The following is a 19902-nucleotide window of genomic DNA, read 5'->3' on the forward strand; positions in this document are numbered from 1 at the left end:
CGGCATTTAAATCTTATTTTTTGGTGGGAGGGTTACACATTATTTGCTTCGTGGTAACGTTGGCCTAACCGGTACAGTGTATTCGTTATATATACTAATACAGCGATTCCCAAACTTTTCTGACCCGCGGCGCCCTATTGGAACTGAGGTTTACTCATGACGCCCTTGATGAAATTTATGACCTTTTTTTTAATTGAAAATCGACGAAACAAGAAAAACTTTATAATTTATTGTATAAAAATGTGCTGTTCCTCCTCCTAGCAATGAGTTTATAATGCAGTAAAACCAGTTTCTCGTATTTTGAAGAGTATTAATTTTCTAAACATTTATGCTACATGGGTGATGGTATTATCTTCCGGTAATAGAGTCCAATAACCGGTTGCAAACAAGATATTTCTCTACTGCGAAAAAAAAATGCCTTAGATAAATTTGCGGTAGACCATCTTGATGTTTAGTTAGAACACGAACGGGTAAATGTATCTCAAAAATACTTGGATACCTATTGATTATAACATGATTATAAATAATTATATAATAAAACTGTAGCACAAAATATAAATCATAATCAATGAACATATTTTGAACAAAAGGCTAAATGGTTAATGGACTTACCCATTTCCAGCAACTATTTTTTTAATAACCTACGATAATGCCATTTCCAAATATTTGATTATTTTATAAAATCCTACATTTTTAATACATTTTTCATACATTTTTAATGCTGAATCACCTTCAATACATCATCATTCTCACAATCGTTTGTTTCATGGATATAAATAAGGAACTAAGGTGCATAATAGATTTACAATAATTATATAAATCGAGCTTTATATAAAAACAAACCATAAACTGGTTTTTCTTGATTTTTTTCCCCACAAATACTTTACATTATTTTCACTGTAATAATATTAAAAATAATACTAGTAAGTATATATTATCGACTGGAAACTAATGTTTTTTTTTTTTTAAAGTTTTCTTGACAAGGTCAATTAAACTTAATGTTGGTAAAGTGATTTTGTACCTTTTCCGTTAATTCAGTACCATTACTTTTTTTTAGTTTTCCGTTAATTCTAAAACTGTATCTTATATTATTGCCTTATCTTATCACTTTGAAAGAACACACGGAAGGACAGTACATTCGGCGGTCAGTCAATAATTGGATTTGAGTAGGTAGTCATGAATTTGTTTACATTAGCTAGCGAATGTGATGGATAGAATAATGTGAAGTGAGTTTTTTAAAAACCCTTGGCATATTGCATATTCCGAGATTATGTAAAAATAGGTAAACGTGAAATGGTATTACAACTCGCTGACAAACAAAATCATTGGTGTTGTTCAAAACGTGAGTGTCGACAATTGCGTGCGGACAATTTTCTGGATGTTTCCCGTATCGACTGCAAAAACAATAGTGATGTTTATTTATTGTTGGAGTAAGGAATACACTTCAATCAAGTTTTGTGAGGATAAATAAACATGAACCACTACATAACAGTGGACTGGAACATCTTTTTATGTGAAGTCTGTGAATACGCTTTAACAAACAATAGTGCTAAAACAGATGGTGTTAATACAACTTTTGAAATCAATGAAAGCTGTTTCAGTAAACGTAAATATAACAGAAGAAGGTTGTTACCAAATCAATGGGTTTTAGGTGGTATTTGTAGAAAATTTGCGGAATTTTGTAAATTTTCATAACCATTCATAAACACAAACGATTCTGCAAAAATTAAAGTGCAACGTATGCGACGTTTTCATTTCTGTAATAATAGTAAGAATATTTAGACCGTCACAAAAAAAGACAATTAGACATCAACAAGCAAAAAAACATAAACAATAAACATACTAATAGTTCATAGGTAATAACATTATATACTGTAAATAAAATAATAATACAACTAAACAGTATTCATACAGTTTTAAAAGTAACAATTTTATATTTTATATTTTATTTAAACTTTTCATATTTAATTCATATTAATATATAATATATTGATATCATTAACAATAATAATATCAAATATAAATGTGATAGTAATAATAATATAAATAATTAATGTCTGTAATACATAAAAACGTTTTGATTCATATAGATACTAGTAGTTTATATGTGGTGGTAATTATAATTTTAATAAAGTAAATTAAAAATGTTAATTTAATTATTTTATTTATTTAGTTGCAAATGATATTGAATTATTTAAAACTTTATTTTTATTGAAAAAACATATTTTGATCATAGAAAATAAACACAAAACTGATCAGAATCACAATGAGTATAATCAATAGTCATTGAACATTTTTAATAAAATTGGTTTTTAATAACAATTAATTATTTATAATTAATCATAAGCTTTTTCCATGGCATCGATGGCCAGTTATTGATAAATATTTTAATAAGTTAACTTAACTTTTGGAAGATTTATATTCATAATATACCCCAACTAATAATAATACGTTCTGTTTCGTGCAATGTCCTCTTCTTTACTCCATTACAATTAATTGTATTTATTTTGAATTCTGTCTCACTTGGCGTTTTTAATAATACAGTCAGTACTTATGTTACGCTGCATTTGAAATCATGCAGAATCGTGAATATATACACGACATTTACGGAATAATTTATGTTTATAAATGGTTTTGAAAATCTACATATCTCATCTAGCCGTTTATTTTACTAAATACGTGGAAGTATTAAATTTACTGAACATAAAGTTATACTCAGTGCTCGACTTAGTGGGGGGACCCAGGAAGACGGAATACCACAAATAATTTTCAGAAATTTTAGCGTCCCCCTACTATTATTACATCATAATTATACCGCTTAACAAATTTTGGGGACGCTCTTTTTTTTAAGTCAACAGAGTCCTTCTTTAATTTTGCCATGTCGAGCACTGATTATAATCGTACAAATTATTTCTAACATAATCAAAACAAGAAATGAAATTGACACATTATTAAAGTAACATCATTGATTATAGAATAGACAGATAGCCCATGGTATAGGGGTTTTCGGCAACTAATATTATGTTTATACGGACTACTATAATAGGTAGCGTTGTATCATTATATCAATCAATAATATAAAAAAAACCTGTAGCGCGACAGTCGATGTATCATGATTATGAATTATATTAATAGTCAATAATAACAATAATAGATATCGATCGTCACGATCATTATCTGCGTTTATATCGGAATAGATTTCTGAATAATACAAGCTCCCTTCCTTAAGGGACTATCCAAGGAAAAATTAAAAAAAAATATTTTTATGAAATATTGTAGAATGAAAACAATTATGAATTTTGATAAAAATAGTTTTTCATTGCTTCGCTCCGTTCAGTACTTATTGTCGTTTTAAAATGACGCGTGACGTCACAGGTTCCATCGGTCGGCCGCCCGCCTATTTTAATACACGTATTTCCTCGACGCGTCGTTAGTCATTTATTTATATATTAAGTCATAATACTTGAAATAAAAAGCGGTTTTCTTATTACAAAAGCTTAGAAATTTTTATACAACCTGATACCATCATCGTATTGAAATAATAAATATTAAACGTATAAAACGTTTATTTTATCCATCATTTATACATATTTATTATTTGCTTATATACCAAACCAACATAAACAATTATAATACAAATATAGTTTATGGGTTTTCCTAAATACCACTGCAGACTACGTTTTATTTTTGTTATCTGTATCAATAGTATTACAATTTGTTACATACTACTCGTATTAGGCACTCTATATCTTAGTATTCATTATCTTACGTCAAACGCTGTGTGTTCTAAAATGTCTTTAAAACCATATAGTTTTGAACCAAATGTTGGTGACATTGATAGATTTGAACCAAATTATTCTATATCCTTATGTTTACCGGATATTAAAAAAAGAACTCAAGTTGAAGTAAATTAGTGGTGTGGTTGTGAAAATTGTGCAAAAATGTCGAACGATTTTAAATGCATGTGTTGTTCAGAATTTGATAACATAAAACAATTATTGGATTCAAAAAAATGTGTTACTGTTACTACTTCCTTTGAAAAAATCATTTTAGATGAAGAAATATTGAATATTACTCGCCAACAGATGATTATGAAAACTAAGAATAAATTGAAGAAAAAGCAGTTGAGTGCATTAGAAGTACTAAATAAAACATGGAAATACATTTGTTATGTACAATTCACTCATTGGGTTAATTCTTGGACTTCATTGGGAAAAGGTATATTTAAATATTAAAATGTATTTGTGCAAAAATATAATTATTCCCTCATAATCTATAAGAGAAAAATTATTGCTTTGTTGTGTTTAAAATTTCATATTTTAGCCTATAGATTACATTTTAGTAACCAAGTTTAATTATTTTTAGGAATAAGAGTTGTCATTCCTACATGTGTTATAAACAAAATAAGAAATAAGTACCTAGAAAAAGATGGATTGTATATGGGTTTCAAAAAATCAAATACACATTTACCCTCGTAATTGTATTTAATTATGTTTATTATTTTTGTTATGTTCAATAAATAATCATGTCACAATAAATTATATTAACTATTAATAATAATTATTATGTACCTATTCTTACCTTAAAAATAATATATCATTAATGATTAAGTTATACATATTAGTAATTAGAAAATAATTTCATAATTTAAATAAAAATATCTAAATTATAAGTAATTTATTTTTTAAAATATTTATTCTTGAAATCTTGAATACTTTTTCAATCTCATTTCATCAACATTTGGCTTTGGTATTGAAACTATATTGGTTGGGATTTGTAAATTGTCATCGATTGTACTCATTTCTGTTTTCAAATTATTATCTTGGCTTGCATTAATTTTAATATTTTCAATTATAATTTGTCCCCAATTGTTTGATGGATTTTTGTAACGATTTTTTAATGTGTAACGGCCGATTGGTTTTGAAAAAACCAACTTATCTCCTATGAGTGTTTTGTTTATATTATAATTGTGATTGAGAATGGCAATTATCGAACGTAAATACATTCCATTAAATTTGAGGTGTATTCTTTTGGACATATATTTCAAGCGAACGTTATGGTAGGACTCCAAGCGACCAGTATGTACAAAATGTTTTGCATGTTGTAAATCTTTTAACAAATCTTTAGCCATAATAATTTTTTTTAATGCAAAGTAAGACTCACTATTAGGATATATCCAAAGCTTTTTTTTTAAATCTTCATCGTTTAACTTTTTGTGTTCACATTTTATTATTTTACCATTATCTTCCCATTCATGTATATTACTAATGTGGTTAAGTACTGAAGTGAATTTTTCGACAAGTAATGATCCGTCACCGTTACAAGTTTGAGAGGACCACCATAAATGGTTATTTATGCTTGTTTTCCATAAATATGCATCTGGATATATTTTGTTGAGTCCTTTCAATCTTTTCGACAAACTCTTAGACAAATGCCACACATCAAATTTATGTTCAATTTGAGGATATTTTGTACGTAAAAAATATCGAATACACTCTATGTCGATCCGTTAGAAATAATTCAATATTACAATTTTCCTCTTCAATTAATTTATCGATTAACGATTCGCAAGCTTTTCGTTCCAAATCCCCAGAACCCATACCTTTTTGGACTAAATTAAAATCAATAATTTTACTGCTGTGCAAGTCCATTACTGAGTAAGTGCAATATTTTGCGCAGAAACCCGGGGAATCAAATTTCCCATCTCCGGCCAACCAAATATTTTTTTTCAGAATTTTTAATTACATTTAAATTGTTTTTTCGGTGTTCACGCCACATATTATTAATTACTGGACCTGTATGTAATTTAGTAATAATGTCATATGTTGTAAGTGAAAAAAAAGCTAGATTTATTGATTGACAAAAACTGACATTTGAGCAAATAAAATTCCCGAAAGCGTTAAAGCAGCTCCAATTACAATATTTCCTACTGGGCGTTTTCCAGTCTTTTTTTGAGAAGTCCATTAAACAGTGTGACCCTCTTCACAAAGTGTAGTAACAGACAAAAATGTACCTTAAACATAATGTTTCATAGATATATTTCTTGATGAACAACATTCTTGACAGTGTTTGAACAAACACAAAATATTTACCCAAAAAATAATAAAACAAGCATTATTGTCAATGTTTGGTTTTGAAATTAAATCATTATTATCAACACATGTATCAATATCATCTTCATCACTTTTTTCTTCACTGACATCTTCACATAATTCAAATGACAATTCGTTATTAGTCTTTAGTAAATATTGAGCAACACTTTCATTGCCTAAACCACATTGAATACCAATATCGTTAATATTATTTTTATATTCTTGAATAAAATCTATAGAATTGTAACTTAAGTCAAAAGAATGTTCATTTTGCGTTTCCAAAAAGTTTAGTTCATCTTTAGATTTTTTTAATGGTGTGCTCGATTTTAATGAAGTTGGCGTGAATTGATTTTCTTTTTTTCTATTCTGTCTTTCACATCTACTTGTGGATGGTAAGGTAAGAGTAGGGTCGACAGATTATGTTTTGTAAATAGTAGGAAATACATTAGATTTTAATCTGATCACTACCTTTGTGCCTGGCATAAGTTGTTTACGTAATACATCAGGCTCATTGAAATCATCACTTTTAAAATGGGACGAACAAATTCTATTTTTTTCCGGTATAAAATGTTTACGTTTACAAAAATTAACCCATACCTTATATCTTTGTGGAGATTTTTCGCGCTTTGGAAATCTGTAAAAATGAACGTCATTATTTGTTTCTTTGTGGCTATAACACGTACAACCGAAAACCGAACACAACATTTTAAGTTTAACAATAATTATTATAAAAAGAAAAACGAACTATAGAAAACTTTCTGTTGTCGAATACGGATCACACTAGCTACGAAGTAGATACACGACTAATGTCTGATAATGAACGGAATAATATATTTATAAAAATTGTATTAATGTACAGACAATTAAAGTTTATTATAAAATAATAAAAACTAAGATAAGGTGACAGTCAAAACATTGGAAAGTGGTGGATATTATTTAACACGAACGGCTGTTGAAATATTTGTAAAATACTAATAAACAAAAAGATTTATAAATAATGGATAAATTAAATGTTTTCTATCTTTAATAGTTTGATATTTATTATTTCAAAAGGATGATGGTATCTGGTTGTAAGAACATATCTATGCTTTTGTTTAAACTGCATTTATATTGTTATTATTGATGTTGGTAAATTAACAAACAAGAATATATATAAATGATGGATAAAATAAACGTTTTATACGTTTAATATTTATTATTTCAATACGATGTTGGTATCAAGTTGTAGAAAAATATCTAAGCTTTTGTGATATGAAAATCGCTTTTTATTTTGAGTATTATAACTTAATATATAAATAAATGAATAACGACGCGTCGAGGAAATACATATATTAAAATAGGCGGACGGCCGACCGATGGAACCTGTGACGTCACGCGTTATTTTAAAACGACGATAACGTTCGAATAGAGTGATGGATAATATTTTTAACGGTACCCAATATTTAATTATACCAAATACTAACGATTTAGCTTTTATCTATTTTTTCCTTGGATAGCCCTTTAAAATCATTTATTATTATTATTAATTATTAAGAGAATATGAGAATGTCGACCCATCGTTTGTTTTCTATCTCAGGCCCATGCACAACATAGACAAAACGTATTTACGCAAAATCATGTTTTTGAGTAATCTTAAGAGTAAAATCACCAATTACAAAAACAATAGAGAATAATATTTTTGAAAGTATGACATCAATTTGTTTATGTATGTCTCAAAACAATTTAAACACTATTTAAAATTACAATTTTTCTTTTTCATTTTGAAAGTCAAAACAAAATCAAATAATAATAAAATATAAAACCGATGTCAATGTAATTTCCTAAAAAATATTATTCTCTACAAACCAGGTAAAGAGAAATAATTTATATTCCTTACAAAAACAATATTCATTCCATTTCGGTGTTTCCATTGATTCGATTCCAGAGCAAAGATCTAATAATATTTAAATAGTAGGGTGGTAAAATACAAAATAAAAAAAAAAAATTAAAAAACAAGCTTAAATTACTAATGAAGGAACAAGAATAAAAACCCAGAAATTATAATAACAGTATTTATTCAAATAAATAAATATAATCATAAAATAGAAATTAAATAAGAATAATAATTATTCAAACAAATAAATATAAAATATATAATAATAAATAATAAATAATTTTAAAAAGAAACTTAATAATAATAATAATAATATTAATTCAAATAAATAATTAATAAATGCAATCATGACATCATAACAATTTACAAATTATATAATAACAAAGATATACGAAAGCAAACGAATTATGAAATTAAATATGATTTAAAATTTTTAATTTTGATATTTTTGCTAGTTGTGATGTAGTAGAAATTGTTTGAGTTTTTTTTAAATATTTTACATATTAATAACTGATCAATAATGAATAACTTATGTTTTTTACAATTACAATCGTTACCATCATTTAACCACTGGTTTATTAAACCATCAACTTTTATTTTTTGCATTAATTTAAAATGAAGTTGTTTTTTTATAGGAATAATTTTAAAAATATTTTTGAAAAACTAGCTGAACCCGTGCACTTCGTAGCCCATATATAGAATTCGCCCGTATGCAGTTATTGCTTTCTCTAAATGCAATTCTTAAATCAGATGTTTATTATTTACCTTCTTTCTTTTTTCGATCCCCTAGCAACAAACGAATATAATACATATATGACGTCATCAAATTAGTCACAAACTAAAATCTCTCTAAAATCATTATTTATCGACAATAGTGTAATTTTCTTTCATATCTACGTTCGTACGTTCAGAGCGCATCCAACGATGTAGCATTTGTGAATATGTGATGGATAATTTGCGTACGTGATTAATATTGTACACTTAAAAGGCCATAACTCCGGAACCACATATCACATTGCGTACAAACTTCACAGAAACTATCTACATATCAATCTTAATATGCCTTAAAATTTTTATCGAAATCGGTTCGGTGGATCTTGAGCTATAAAATGTATTCAAAATGTACATCGATTTTTATATATATAGATAGATATCCAAACTATGGTTAATTATTTTATTAAAATAAATAGAGGGTGCCTTAAGTCCGGTATTATCATTTTCGAAAGAACTATAATTTTTATTTATTAAAAGAATTTGATTTTTTTCATTTAAATCTTTACTAGTTAAAAAATTATTTTGGCAAAAGTGACAGTTGAATTTTTTTATACATTTATAGGCAAGGTATCCAGCAAAATACGTTACTTAACAATCCTCTAAGGTAGGGTGACCATATTAAGAAAATAAAAAAACGGGACAGCTGTTATTCCCCCCCCCCCCCGAAAAAAACCCTCATCCATATACAATCACACATATGTACACTAATCTCGAATGTTAATGTCCGAATCTCTGTCGTATCAAAAAGAATTATTTTTTTTTAATTATTGTTAAATAATATTTTCTCTGAATTATTCATTAAACAACACAATGTAGCATTTCAAAACTATTATATTTTTGAAATAATATAGAAATAACATGATTAAAACGGGTCAATCTTCTAAAAACGGGATAAAAAGCGTCCCATTCGAAGTTTGTCGGAACAATGGACGTGATAATCAAAAAAGGGACAATCCCGTTTTAAACGGAACATCTGGTCACCTTACTCGAAGGTGACTTTTGTAATTTGGTTTTGATCAAAAGGCAATGTTGATGAATTAGAGGAAATAATTGATTCAGTACCACAACTAGAATCCGTTTCATTTATTTTATTACCTAAAGATGATATAGATACATTAATTACTAGGTCGATTATTATATTATAGTCATCTGTTTCTTGCGTTTCTTCACAATTAGTCCCTTTTTATTAGCTACTTCTAAAAGAAGTTCTTATAGTACAAGATGTTGGATTTTTATTATACCCTCCTTTTTTTCTAAAAATACTAAATGCGTTCTCCAGAGCATCTTGATTTAACCGATTTGTTAAAATGAATGATACGTCGTTTGATTTTTCTCCTTCGAAAAACTGTAGAATACCTTTATTACTTTGCGAGAATCCTTTAAAACACGGTGGTTGCAAAATTATTCCGTTTTTATTTTTTTTTTAAATTTGAAAAATAGTTTAAAGCGTCTAATAAAAATATTTTAATATTTCCTGCGTGGGTTAATGCAAAATTATAAGGATTACTACTATAAAGCGACCTACTATTCAAAAAATCAAATAACTTATTCATAAACTAAACGAAATCTGCAGTATCTATTGCAGTTTTGCTACGGAGTTGACCAGTTGCTACGCAAGTACGGATGGTTGCTGCCATAGAATTACTCAGTAATTGAGATGCCAATTTTACTCGTATTTTTTGAAAAGAAGAGTGGATATGGGCATCTGTGATTTTAAAAAGAGCTTTACTTTTTTTATTTAATTTGTCCAATTGTATTAATAATTGTATTGTATTATACAAATATAAAATAATTGTATAATTTATACAAGGTATTTTTTATATCTTTAAATGAAAAAATGTTATCATTTTTTTGAAAGCAAGCCTCATTAAAATTGTTACGTACGCTTTTATGTGAGTAACGTCAAATATAGAAAAAATTTCATGACCATTAACAAAAAAAAAAAAAACGGATTATCTTCAGAAATATCTAATAATTTCAAAGCACTTTGGTTGGTTGTGCCTTGGTCGCATACTATAAGTTTCGGACACAAACCAACATCAATTAAGTTGTTTAAAACATCGATTATTAAATTTTTTAGAATTGTTTTATTAATGGTTGAGTATGTAAGGAAATATAATACCCTGCCATAGTATGGAGAGGTATACACCGCACTGCTCGATAGTCGTCGACTACAGCGCTCTATAACGGCTAACAGTCTGGAATTGGCGACCGGTTTTTTCTACAGCGTGGCTCATCTGTCTATTCTATAATCAATGGTAACATCTATAAAGTTTTAGTTCCATATTCGTAATCTTCTTATATATTAAAAAAAAATTATGAAAACTAAAGTCAGTCTGGCTGTTTTATCCGGCCGATTTTCTTCATTTTTTTTTTTTTTTTTTAATGAAAGGTATTTAGACACAGATATGTCATCAATCATTGAAATTTACTCAACTCCCACCAACGCGATTCTCCTCTGTACATTTCTTATGGGACATATTCACTCAAGCATTCGAATTCTCATAGCTCCTCTTCTAATGAATGAATCTTGATCGTTTCACTTTCATAACACTCATTGACTCATGCTCTTTCTTTTGAATAATTAACTGCTTAAATTTGCTGAGTTTGAAGAAAGTTATGTATGCACAATCAACTTTACTTTCAATTTTTTCCAAATATTGCATCTCATTGGTTCTTACCCAGGGATATAAAAAACAATACTAATATTATTACTTATATTAGTTAATATTGTCTGGAAGGAAGCACTGTACAATGATTTTATGTAATAAATACACACTCTCATACATAGTCTATCGTAATGCTGCGGAACATATATTTTAATAAACACTCTCTGTAATTTCCATATATCTTTTAATTTTTGATATTACACTCATTTATTATTTCGATTGCACTTATACTTTTTATTATATAAATAAATTATCCATAGCGAATTTTCGCATTGGGTATATTAGTTTATTTTAATTTAAATAATTTGATTTTTTATCAATACTTCATTTTTAGTTTCAATAAAATTGTTTTGAGTGCCAATTCAATATACACGTATTTATCGTGCAATGCGTCAGCCAAACCCATTAAAACATTTTGGAATTTTTTTATTTCAGAATGTATATATACATGAAGCATATTATAAAAAAAATAACATAAGATACAATTAATATTTACAGATCAAATTTATTTTTTTATTTTTTTTTAAATTTTGTAAGTATACAATTTATCTTGGCAATTATGTGAACTATGTAATTTAAAATAATACGAGCAGCCCAGAAATAAAAAAGAACAAAATGGTGGCGATAATGACAGTAACACATTGAGACTATCTCCTTGATGTAAAATAGATGTTTAAATGAGTATGTAGGTAGTTACATTTGAGACTTCAAAATAACCCTCTCAGAAGTGTATTGTTAATTTGATGCACAATGGATATCATGCTTAATCACATTTGTTTGGCCGACCCGGTTGCTGAAATACCCGCGTATTTGTTTAATACAGCGGTGAAATCTGTGCGTATTTTTGGGTCTCCAGAGATTTCTAAAGCTGATCAAGGATTGTATTGGAGGTGCTGTGCGCCCTTTTCAACATGTGGTGGTCCTCTCTCTAGTGCTTAGATGAATAGTGCATGCGGTGTAGTCTCAAGAGATTTCGTGCTCTACGAGGAAGTCATGTTCTAGTACGATAATATGTCGCAATACAGTTTATCCATTAGGGTTGCTTCAAAAGGGATGTTAGGTCCTCAATTTTGGCTTCGAATGTAGCGTAACAATTTGTGGAGATAGTGTGTCCATCCGCTATTCTAACCAGTGTTGGTAGTCCGTTAATGATTGATCCGAATTTATGGGCTAAGGCTGGGCTTACATACTAGTTTTGGGCCTGTGAGTCTAGAAGTATTTTTACAAAATCTGACCTAAATTCGAGTTTTATTGTTGAGGTCGGAATCTTGTCGGGACATGTTGTTAAACGTGATGGACTCATGTGAGCGGGGCAAATAATTCTGAACCGTGATAGTGGGTCCTTGATGAATGGGGTGAAGCGATATTACCAGGACGTCCTTGTTGATTAAATCTATGCTCGGAGACTGTACCACTGAAGCAGACGAATATTCCGAAAGGGGTGAGGGCACGCGTTATTAGCCTTTCCCTCTTTATTTTTTATGACAACCATTCCTTTCACTATTACCTTTGTCTCTACACCTAAAACTTCCTCTTAAGCCGGATGACTACCACCTATGGGGTGGTATATTTGAATGGAGTAATGTAGGTTAGGAATTTGAGGGACACAGCCGACTTGTTGTTGTCGAGCGTACGTGGGAACGTTAGAATTTGTGGTAAATGCCGTGGTGCTTTAGGCAGCCGCGAATGAATTAACGGAGATATTTCCGAAGACGACTGTTCGGTAGTCGTTGATTCAGAATTCGGCTTAGCTGAAATTTTAAATCGATAAAAACGCATAATACCCATTGGGCTGAAATCACGTGACTTACAAAATACGTGAGCTAAAAACGTCCGTTTCATTGGCAATAAAAGTAATATGGTGCGCGTCAATACAGATGTCAATCTCTAACGATATATCAATATCTTCAACGCGAATGTAAAGTATATCCAAATTAAACTTGTATCGTTTGAAATGTGAACGTGAGCCACATGATCACGCGGACGCACTATTATAGCCGGACAGTGGCGTATTTACGGGGGGAGGGGGTCCAGGGATACTGGACCCCCCCCAGAAGCTTTCCAAAAAATAAACTAAAATTCTTACATATTTGCAGAATTGGCTATGTTAAACATTCACAGGGAAGTTGAAATTACTGTTGATGAAGTGATAGAGGAATTGGCCAAAAAATCGAGACGACTGGAATTTATTTTATAACAATACATTATAATATATAGTGCTAAATACAATATATAGGTATATGTATAAAATATTACATAAGACTATATGATTATTACATTATATATTTAGTTCAACTTGCTCCAAAAACTGCATAAGGATGTAACTATTACAATATAATATATAGTTTATATTAATTATGTATAAACTGTGGACACCCCCAGAAAAAATTGAAAATACGCCACTGTAGCCGGATGACAACCCTCTACACATTTAAATGTATTAAGTATAAAGTGTGATTAAACTGTGTAACTACTTTATGATGTTACAACACGGCAGCACAAAATATCAAGACTGGGAAAGTTAATGATATTTTTTAACTCGGTTAAGTTAAAGTAATTGAGTTCGTGTTAAATTAAGTTAACAATTAAGTTAATGCTCATGAGAATTACATCAATTAAGTTAAAAATTAAGTTAAAAAATATCGTTAATTTAACTTAACTTCTATTAATTTTTTTTTTTTTTTTTTTGATTACAGGCCATGAAGGCCTTTTGCCGCTTTTACCACGTCCTCCCATAGTTTTTGATCATCCGTATCCTCAATTTTTGTCGTTGCCAAGATTTCCAGATCTTTTTTTACTCTATCGAATGACTATAACATTATACAGGCAACAAATGTATACAGTTGATATAAAACATTAAAATAAATATATAATTTTTTTTTATTAACGCCCTTTCAAACAGAGAGTGTACATTAGGTATACATTTTATTTAAATTTATTGAAATCTAAACAAATAAAACAATACAATGGACAGGTTAATCAAAATACCTATTGAATCTCAAAAAAAGTGTTAATCAGCTACCTATTAAATTTCTTCTCTTACTCAATAATATTTAATAATATCAATCTTATTTAATATTATCATAGATTATGGAATAATTCTAATAATAATAGAGTACAATAATTATTAAGAATTATATAGTCAATGATAATATGTACCTATTTTTGTAATATAGATTTACGGCCATTTTTCATGATAATGGTAATGTTAAATTACTAATGTAATTCATGGGTGGCATGGCTATTTTTACTCAATAGTTTACTCAATAGTACTCAAAAGACGGTTGAATACTTTTCCCGATACCGGTGGGACCCCAATTAATAGTTAGTAACAAGATAAATATTATGGTCTCATTTAAAAATTCTTCAAAATTTTTATTTTTATATTTTTCTAAATTCGATAAACTTGTTATAGAATACGGTATTTTACAAAAATATTTTTCTGATCTTGAAAATCAAAATTAACTTAAATGGGTTAAATGAAAAATAATACGTTAATTTCAAGTTAATTTGTAAGAAAATGAGTTAAGTTAATAAGCTAAATTAACTTAACTTTACTTATTAACTCGTTATTGCCCAGGATTGCATAATATTTACGACGAGATGTTGATAAATGAGATGCAAAGAAGACCGTTGTCGCGGAACACTGCTGACAAAAGTTGATAGGACCAAAAAAACAAAAAAATAAAATAAAATAAAAAAAATATGCCGACGCCAAGCGAAATCGCTTTACTTTTCATAGCAAACGGCCAAGAAAAAACTTATCTGAACAAAAATAAGGATGAGAAAACACTTTATTTGGGTGCATATTTTAAACAAAATCGTTGCGAAAGTTGCACGTACTCTACTACACACTACCAAGCGATTGAACGCAAAATTATAACGAATTGTCGATAGAGTTCATTTGATCATTCAAAAATGTGATGTGGGTGGGTGTAGTAGTCAATACCGCAAAATGCGACCGCGCGAAAACGTCATCCGACCGCGTACACCATAAGTCCGAGAATCACCCATTGTGGTGCGACGCCGAGTAAACTGGTCGAAAATAATATCTCACACTGCCATGTTCAAGGGGGTTCATTGAACGTGGAGTCGGGCGGATCCGGTTTGTCCAGATAACATCTTGCATAACCTGTCATGGGTCTCGGACGGTCGGCACGACCGTGAAAGGATTCCCAATGGCGTCGAAATAGCCGAAGGTCAAGAGTAGTCTCGCGCCTACTTTGCAACGTGTGTCACGGATAATCGCGGAAATGTTCAAGTTGTAACCATTTTAAATGGCAGCACCAGTCCGGCGGACCGGTCGTTTACTCCATCAACACGACAGGGTAGAACGACGCTCAAGATGCTTTTCGTGCCCGCCAGTATCGTTAAAAAGTGGAGGTGGTAGGGTGAAGAGAATAGGTTGTCGCCTATTTTCCTTTCTTGAAAATTGAAACAAACGTCTGTTATCAAAAAGAAAAATCCGTAATCGTTATTTTACCGAACGTACAAATTCATTTGTACAAATATTAGATACTTAAATCTTCACGTCTATATATTTATGCACTAGTAATAAATCATTTTTAAGCTGTATATCATGAAATATTAGTTTACGGTTTAAAATATGTATAGAAATCGGCAATTCTTGCAGAGTGGATTTTTCTATTTTGATTATTTTATAACCGCTTCTGTACAGGAAAATGATTAACATAATTAATACGAAATATAATGTTTAGGTATAAAATGTGTGAATAACTAATGTTATATGACCATGTGATGGTATATTAATTGTTATATAAATAAATGTTTAATAAAATAATAATAATAATAATAACAATCATTTCAATTGATTAATATATAGAAGTAATCGTTTTCTTTTAATTCATTGATATTTTCAATATTTCATTATTTTCTTTTAAAGTAATCCTTCAGTGACGTTAATGATTTTTTAAAGTTTTCATTTTTAGTAACTGGAATAACATTTATTGAGATATTATTAATTAGTTACTTTTGTTCACATTTGTTTAATTTTTTTTTTTATGTGTACTAAGTTATTTGTTTTATATTCATTCTTTTCTTAAAAATATCATTGATATTTCATTATATCGATTTCTCTTCAAGTAATTTAATTTTAAAGAGTAGATTATCAATTTTTTCCCATAATCATCTTATAATTTAAAAAACAAATTTCATCTTGATTGTTATTTCAATATTTCTATTGATTTCTTGTTTTAAAATTGTTACATTTTTTTTTTTTTTTTTTTTTTTTAATGATAAAATCTTGCTCACATACTTTACAAATTCAATGTTATTTATCCTCCAAATTTACATTACAATTTGGAGTGCAGTGGATATAAATATTTTTTTTTGCAAATAAAACACGAAATTCTTTTTTCTGGTGATACATTGGCCTTCCGTTTATTATACAGAATTATAAAAGATAAATTTTCAGGTATCGAAATTTAATTTACAACCACACCATAAGCTAGCCATACACGATCTGGTTTGCCGGTGAGGTCTGACTGTGCAGGCGGACTGTACAATTTTCCCGGAACGTGTGTGTGCACAGTTTTCGGGGACTGTATAGGCAGCCAGAAAAGAATAGAAAAACGATTCTTTTTACCTGTGCAGTCATGTCTGTATAGGCATACCGAAGCGTGTGTGCCCGTGTTTCGACCAGTCGATTCCCTATCACGGCATCGTATTTTTTCTATTTATATTTTTTTTTTGTCATCTTAGTTTGTTGTTAACTAGTTTTACTGTACACAACTTAACAACTTAACTTATATACTATATTATGTAATATATATTTTATTAAATTAATATTATATCATATAATAATAAAATGAGCCGTAAGATTTTGGAGGAATTTATCGATTTATATAAATATATATTTATGTATATAAGAGCTGAAGGCTGTTGGCCGGAAACTGTGTGACCGCGCAGTTCGGCGTCTCCGGCAAACCGTAGCGTGTGTGAAGTCGTGTGTGTCGGAAATTGGTAGAAACTGTGCAGTCCGACCTCTACGGCGAACCGGATCGTGTATGGCTGGATATAAAAAAAAAAAAATTAGAACTGAGTCATTATTATTATGAATTATTATTGCTATATATTTTTTTAATATTACTATTGAATAATACATACATTATATTTTGTATGATTATTACGTATTACGTACACATCAAAATTATTATCTTGTGAAATAAACACATTTGAAATACACGGTAATAAAAATATTGAATCCCAAAAAATAGTTTTAGGCACGCCTCTGGATATTACCATTATAAAGTTGGTAAAAATATCGTAAATTATAATCAAATAATTTACTCATAAACATATAAATTAACCGAACTAATTCGGGTTGATTCTGTATTTATTTCTTGGTGTAGGTACCTATGATACGATTTCATTAAAACCATTTAAATATTACGATGATTTTCAGTGAAAATGTATTAAAACCAAGGAAAATATTTTGATTTGTAGTATAATATGAATAAACTGAAAATGCTGAAATTCCAAAAAAAATTACCAAAATTAACTACATAAAAAATAAGTCTAAAATAAATAAAATAAATTAATATATTTTAGTTTTTTAAACTAGCTAAAAACTATAAAAACTCGTATCTATAAATATTTTAGAATACTAAAAAAATTAATATAAAATAAGTTTGTAAAAGATAAAAGCACTATTTTAAAATATCGTATATCATTATGACATATGAAGTGTTATTATATAAACTGATTTCTAAGAAATAATTCAATAAAATACAACTTCATAAGTATAAAATTTATACATAGAAGTCTTTTATTATTTTCCTAGTTTTTAATCGCCCTGACAATAATTTATATTTACATTTTATACGTAATCTAACTCAAACTATAACATCAAGTTTAAAATATTATTAATTTTATTAGTTATTATTTTAATGTTCGATACAAAAATATCTACCTGATTGTTTTTAAATTATATTTTTTTCTAAATTAACTATGCATTATGATCTTATGTTAAACTATCGTACAACTCCAAACCAAAAGTTACAAAAAAAAATATAAACGGTTCCTATGCGAAAGTAATTATAATTTTCCAGTTTGTAAGATAGGCTTAGTGTCACTACTGATAATTTGATAAATTACTTGATCCTAATACTGTTTACAAAAAAAAAAAAAAGATTATTGTAAAATTAATACATTCTTTGGCAAAATTTAAAAATTTAAGAAAAATATTAAAATACATTTATATGTGTTACGATGACTTAAAATTATGTAATAATAAAAATACATAAATTAACCATAAACCATTAATTTGGGATTGTACCGTTAACGTTTAATGCAATCTAGGATATACTTTGTACATTGGATAAATTATGAACATTTTATTTATCGATTACAGAAAATTGAATGAAATTAGAAATATGATTAGCGGCCTTAAACGTCAGAATTATTCAAACTTATATTAATCATTATAATTAACAGTTAGTAACCAGGGGCGGACTGGGACTAAAAATATTACCGAAATTTAGAACTAGAGTGGCCACATCTATATACATCTATATTCTATTTAGATAAAGGTACCAATATTAAAAAGAACACTTTTATACATATGTAACTTAATTATAATAATAATAATTATAAGCATCGTAAAACTAAAACAAAAGTTTTTTTTTTTTTTAAATGTTCACTAGTTATAGCTAATTGATAATAATTTCATCATTATTAAGTTTAGCTAGTACATCTTTTTCACATGATATGAGCATAAATGCTTCCAAATTAGGTTGGCTTTAAGTATTTCTCAATCGGTTTTATATATATTTGGTTAGGATAAACTTAAAATAAACTTATAAACTAAGTACAATTTATCATAAGTTTTGAATAAAGATTATATGTATGTAAAATATTAAATACACATATCAAACAGTTCCTTTAACTACAAATATTTTTTAAACAACCTTGTTCTTTTAAATTATCTTCTTCATTATCCAGGCGCGGCTTCAGACACTTAACACGGAGGGGAGGGAATTTTAAGTATTAGCTGATAATAGTTGTTTCCCCAATTTAGTATTAAGACACGACTGAGTCCGACTGTGTTCTTATACTATGATATACACCATTATATGGTTTTTAGGCAAAATAAAATTGTTAGGTAGGTATTTAATTAAATAATCGGGATTTTATAGTTCATAAGAACAAAAATGTGTTAAAAAATTTTAATTTTTGAAAATCCTGGGGGACTAGAGCCCTAGTGCCCTCCCTTTGAACCCTAACCATACCTGTCATTATCTGACTGTATTTATTTTTAATCAGTTTTGAAATAATTTGTATAATATTATTGACAGTTGTTTTCAATATAAATGTTTCCAAATTATCACTTCCTTTATTAATTATACCAACACCTGCGTTTTCAACCCGAGATATTCTATGTTCTTCACTTTTTTTACTTGATTCTTTCAAATTATTTTTTTTAATTATGGATCAAATTTACTTAAAAAAATTAAAAGTTCTAAAAAATTACCTT

The 19902-nt window shown here is 28.5% G+C and overlaps 1 protein-coding gene across 1 annotated transcript; it reads left to right on the plus strand.

Annotated features, from left to right (window-relative positions):
- Positions 1 to 3941: 3941 nt before the first annotated feature.
- Positions 3942 to 4478, plus strand: LOC112690288. Its single transcript, XM_025564268.1, has 2 exons — positions 3942 to 4218; positions 4366 to 4478. Exons 1-2 carry the CDS (start codon positions 3942 to 3944, stop codon positions 4476 to 4478), a joined length of 390 nt encoding a protein of 129 aa, XP_025420053.1.
- The last annotated feature ends 15424 nt before the right edge of the window (positions 4479 to 19902 follow it).

The sequence above is a fragment of the Sipha flava genome, unplaced genomic scaffold (assembly GCF_003268045.1).
Source record: "Sipha flava isolate LNK unplaced genomic scaffold, YSA_version1 49_pilon_pilon, whole genome shotgun sequence".
Lineage (NCBI taxonomy): Eukaryota > Metazoa > Arthropoda > Insecta > Hemiptera > Aphididae > Sipha > Sipha flava.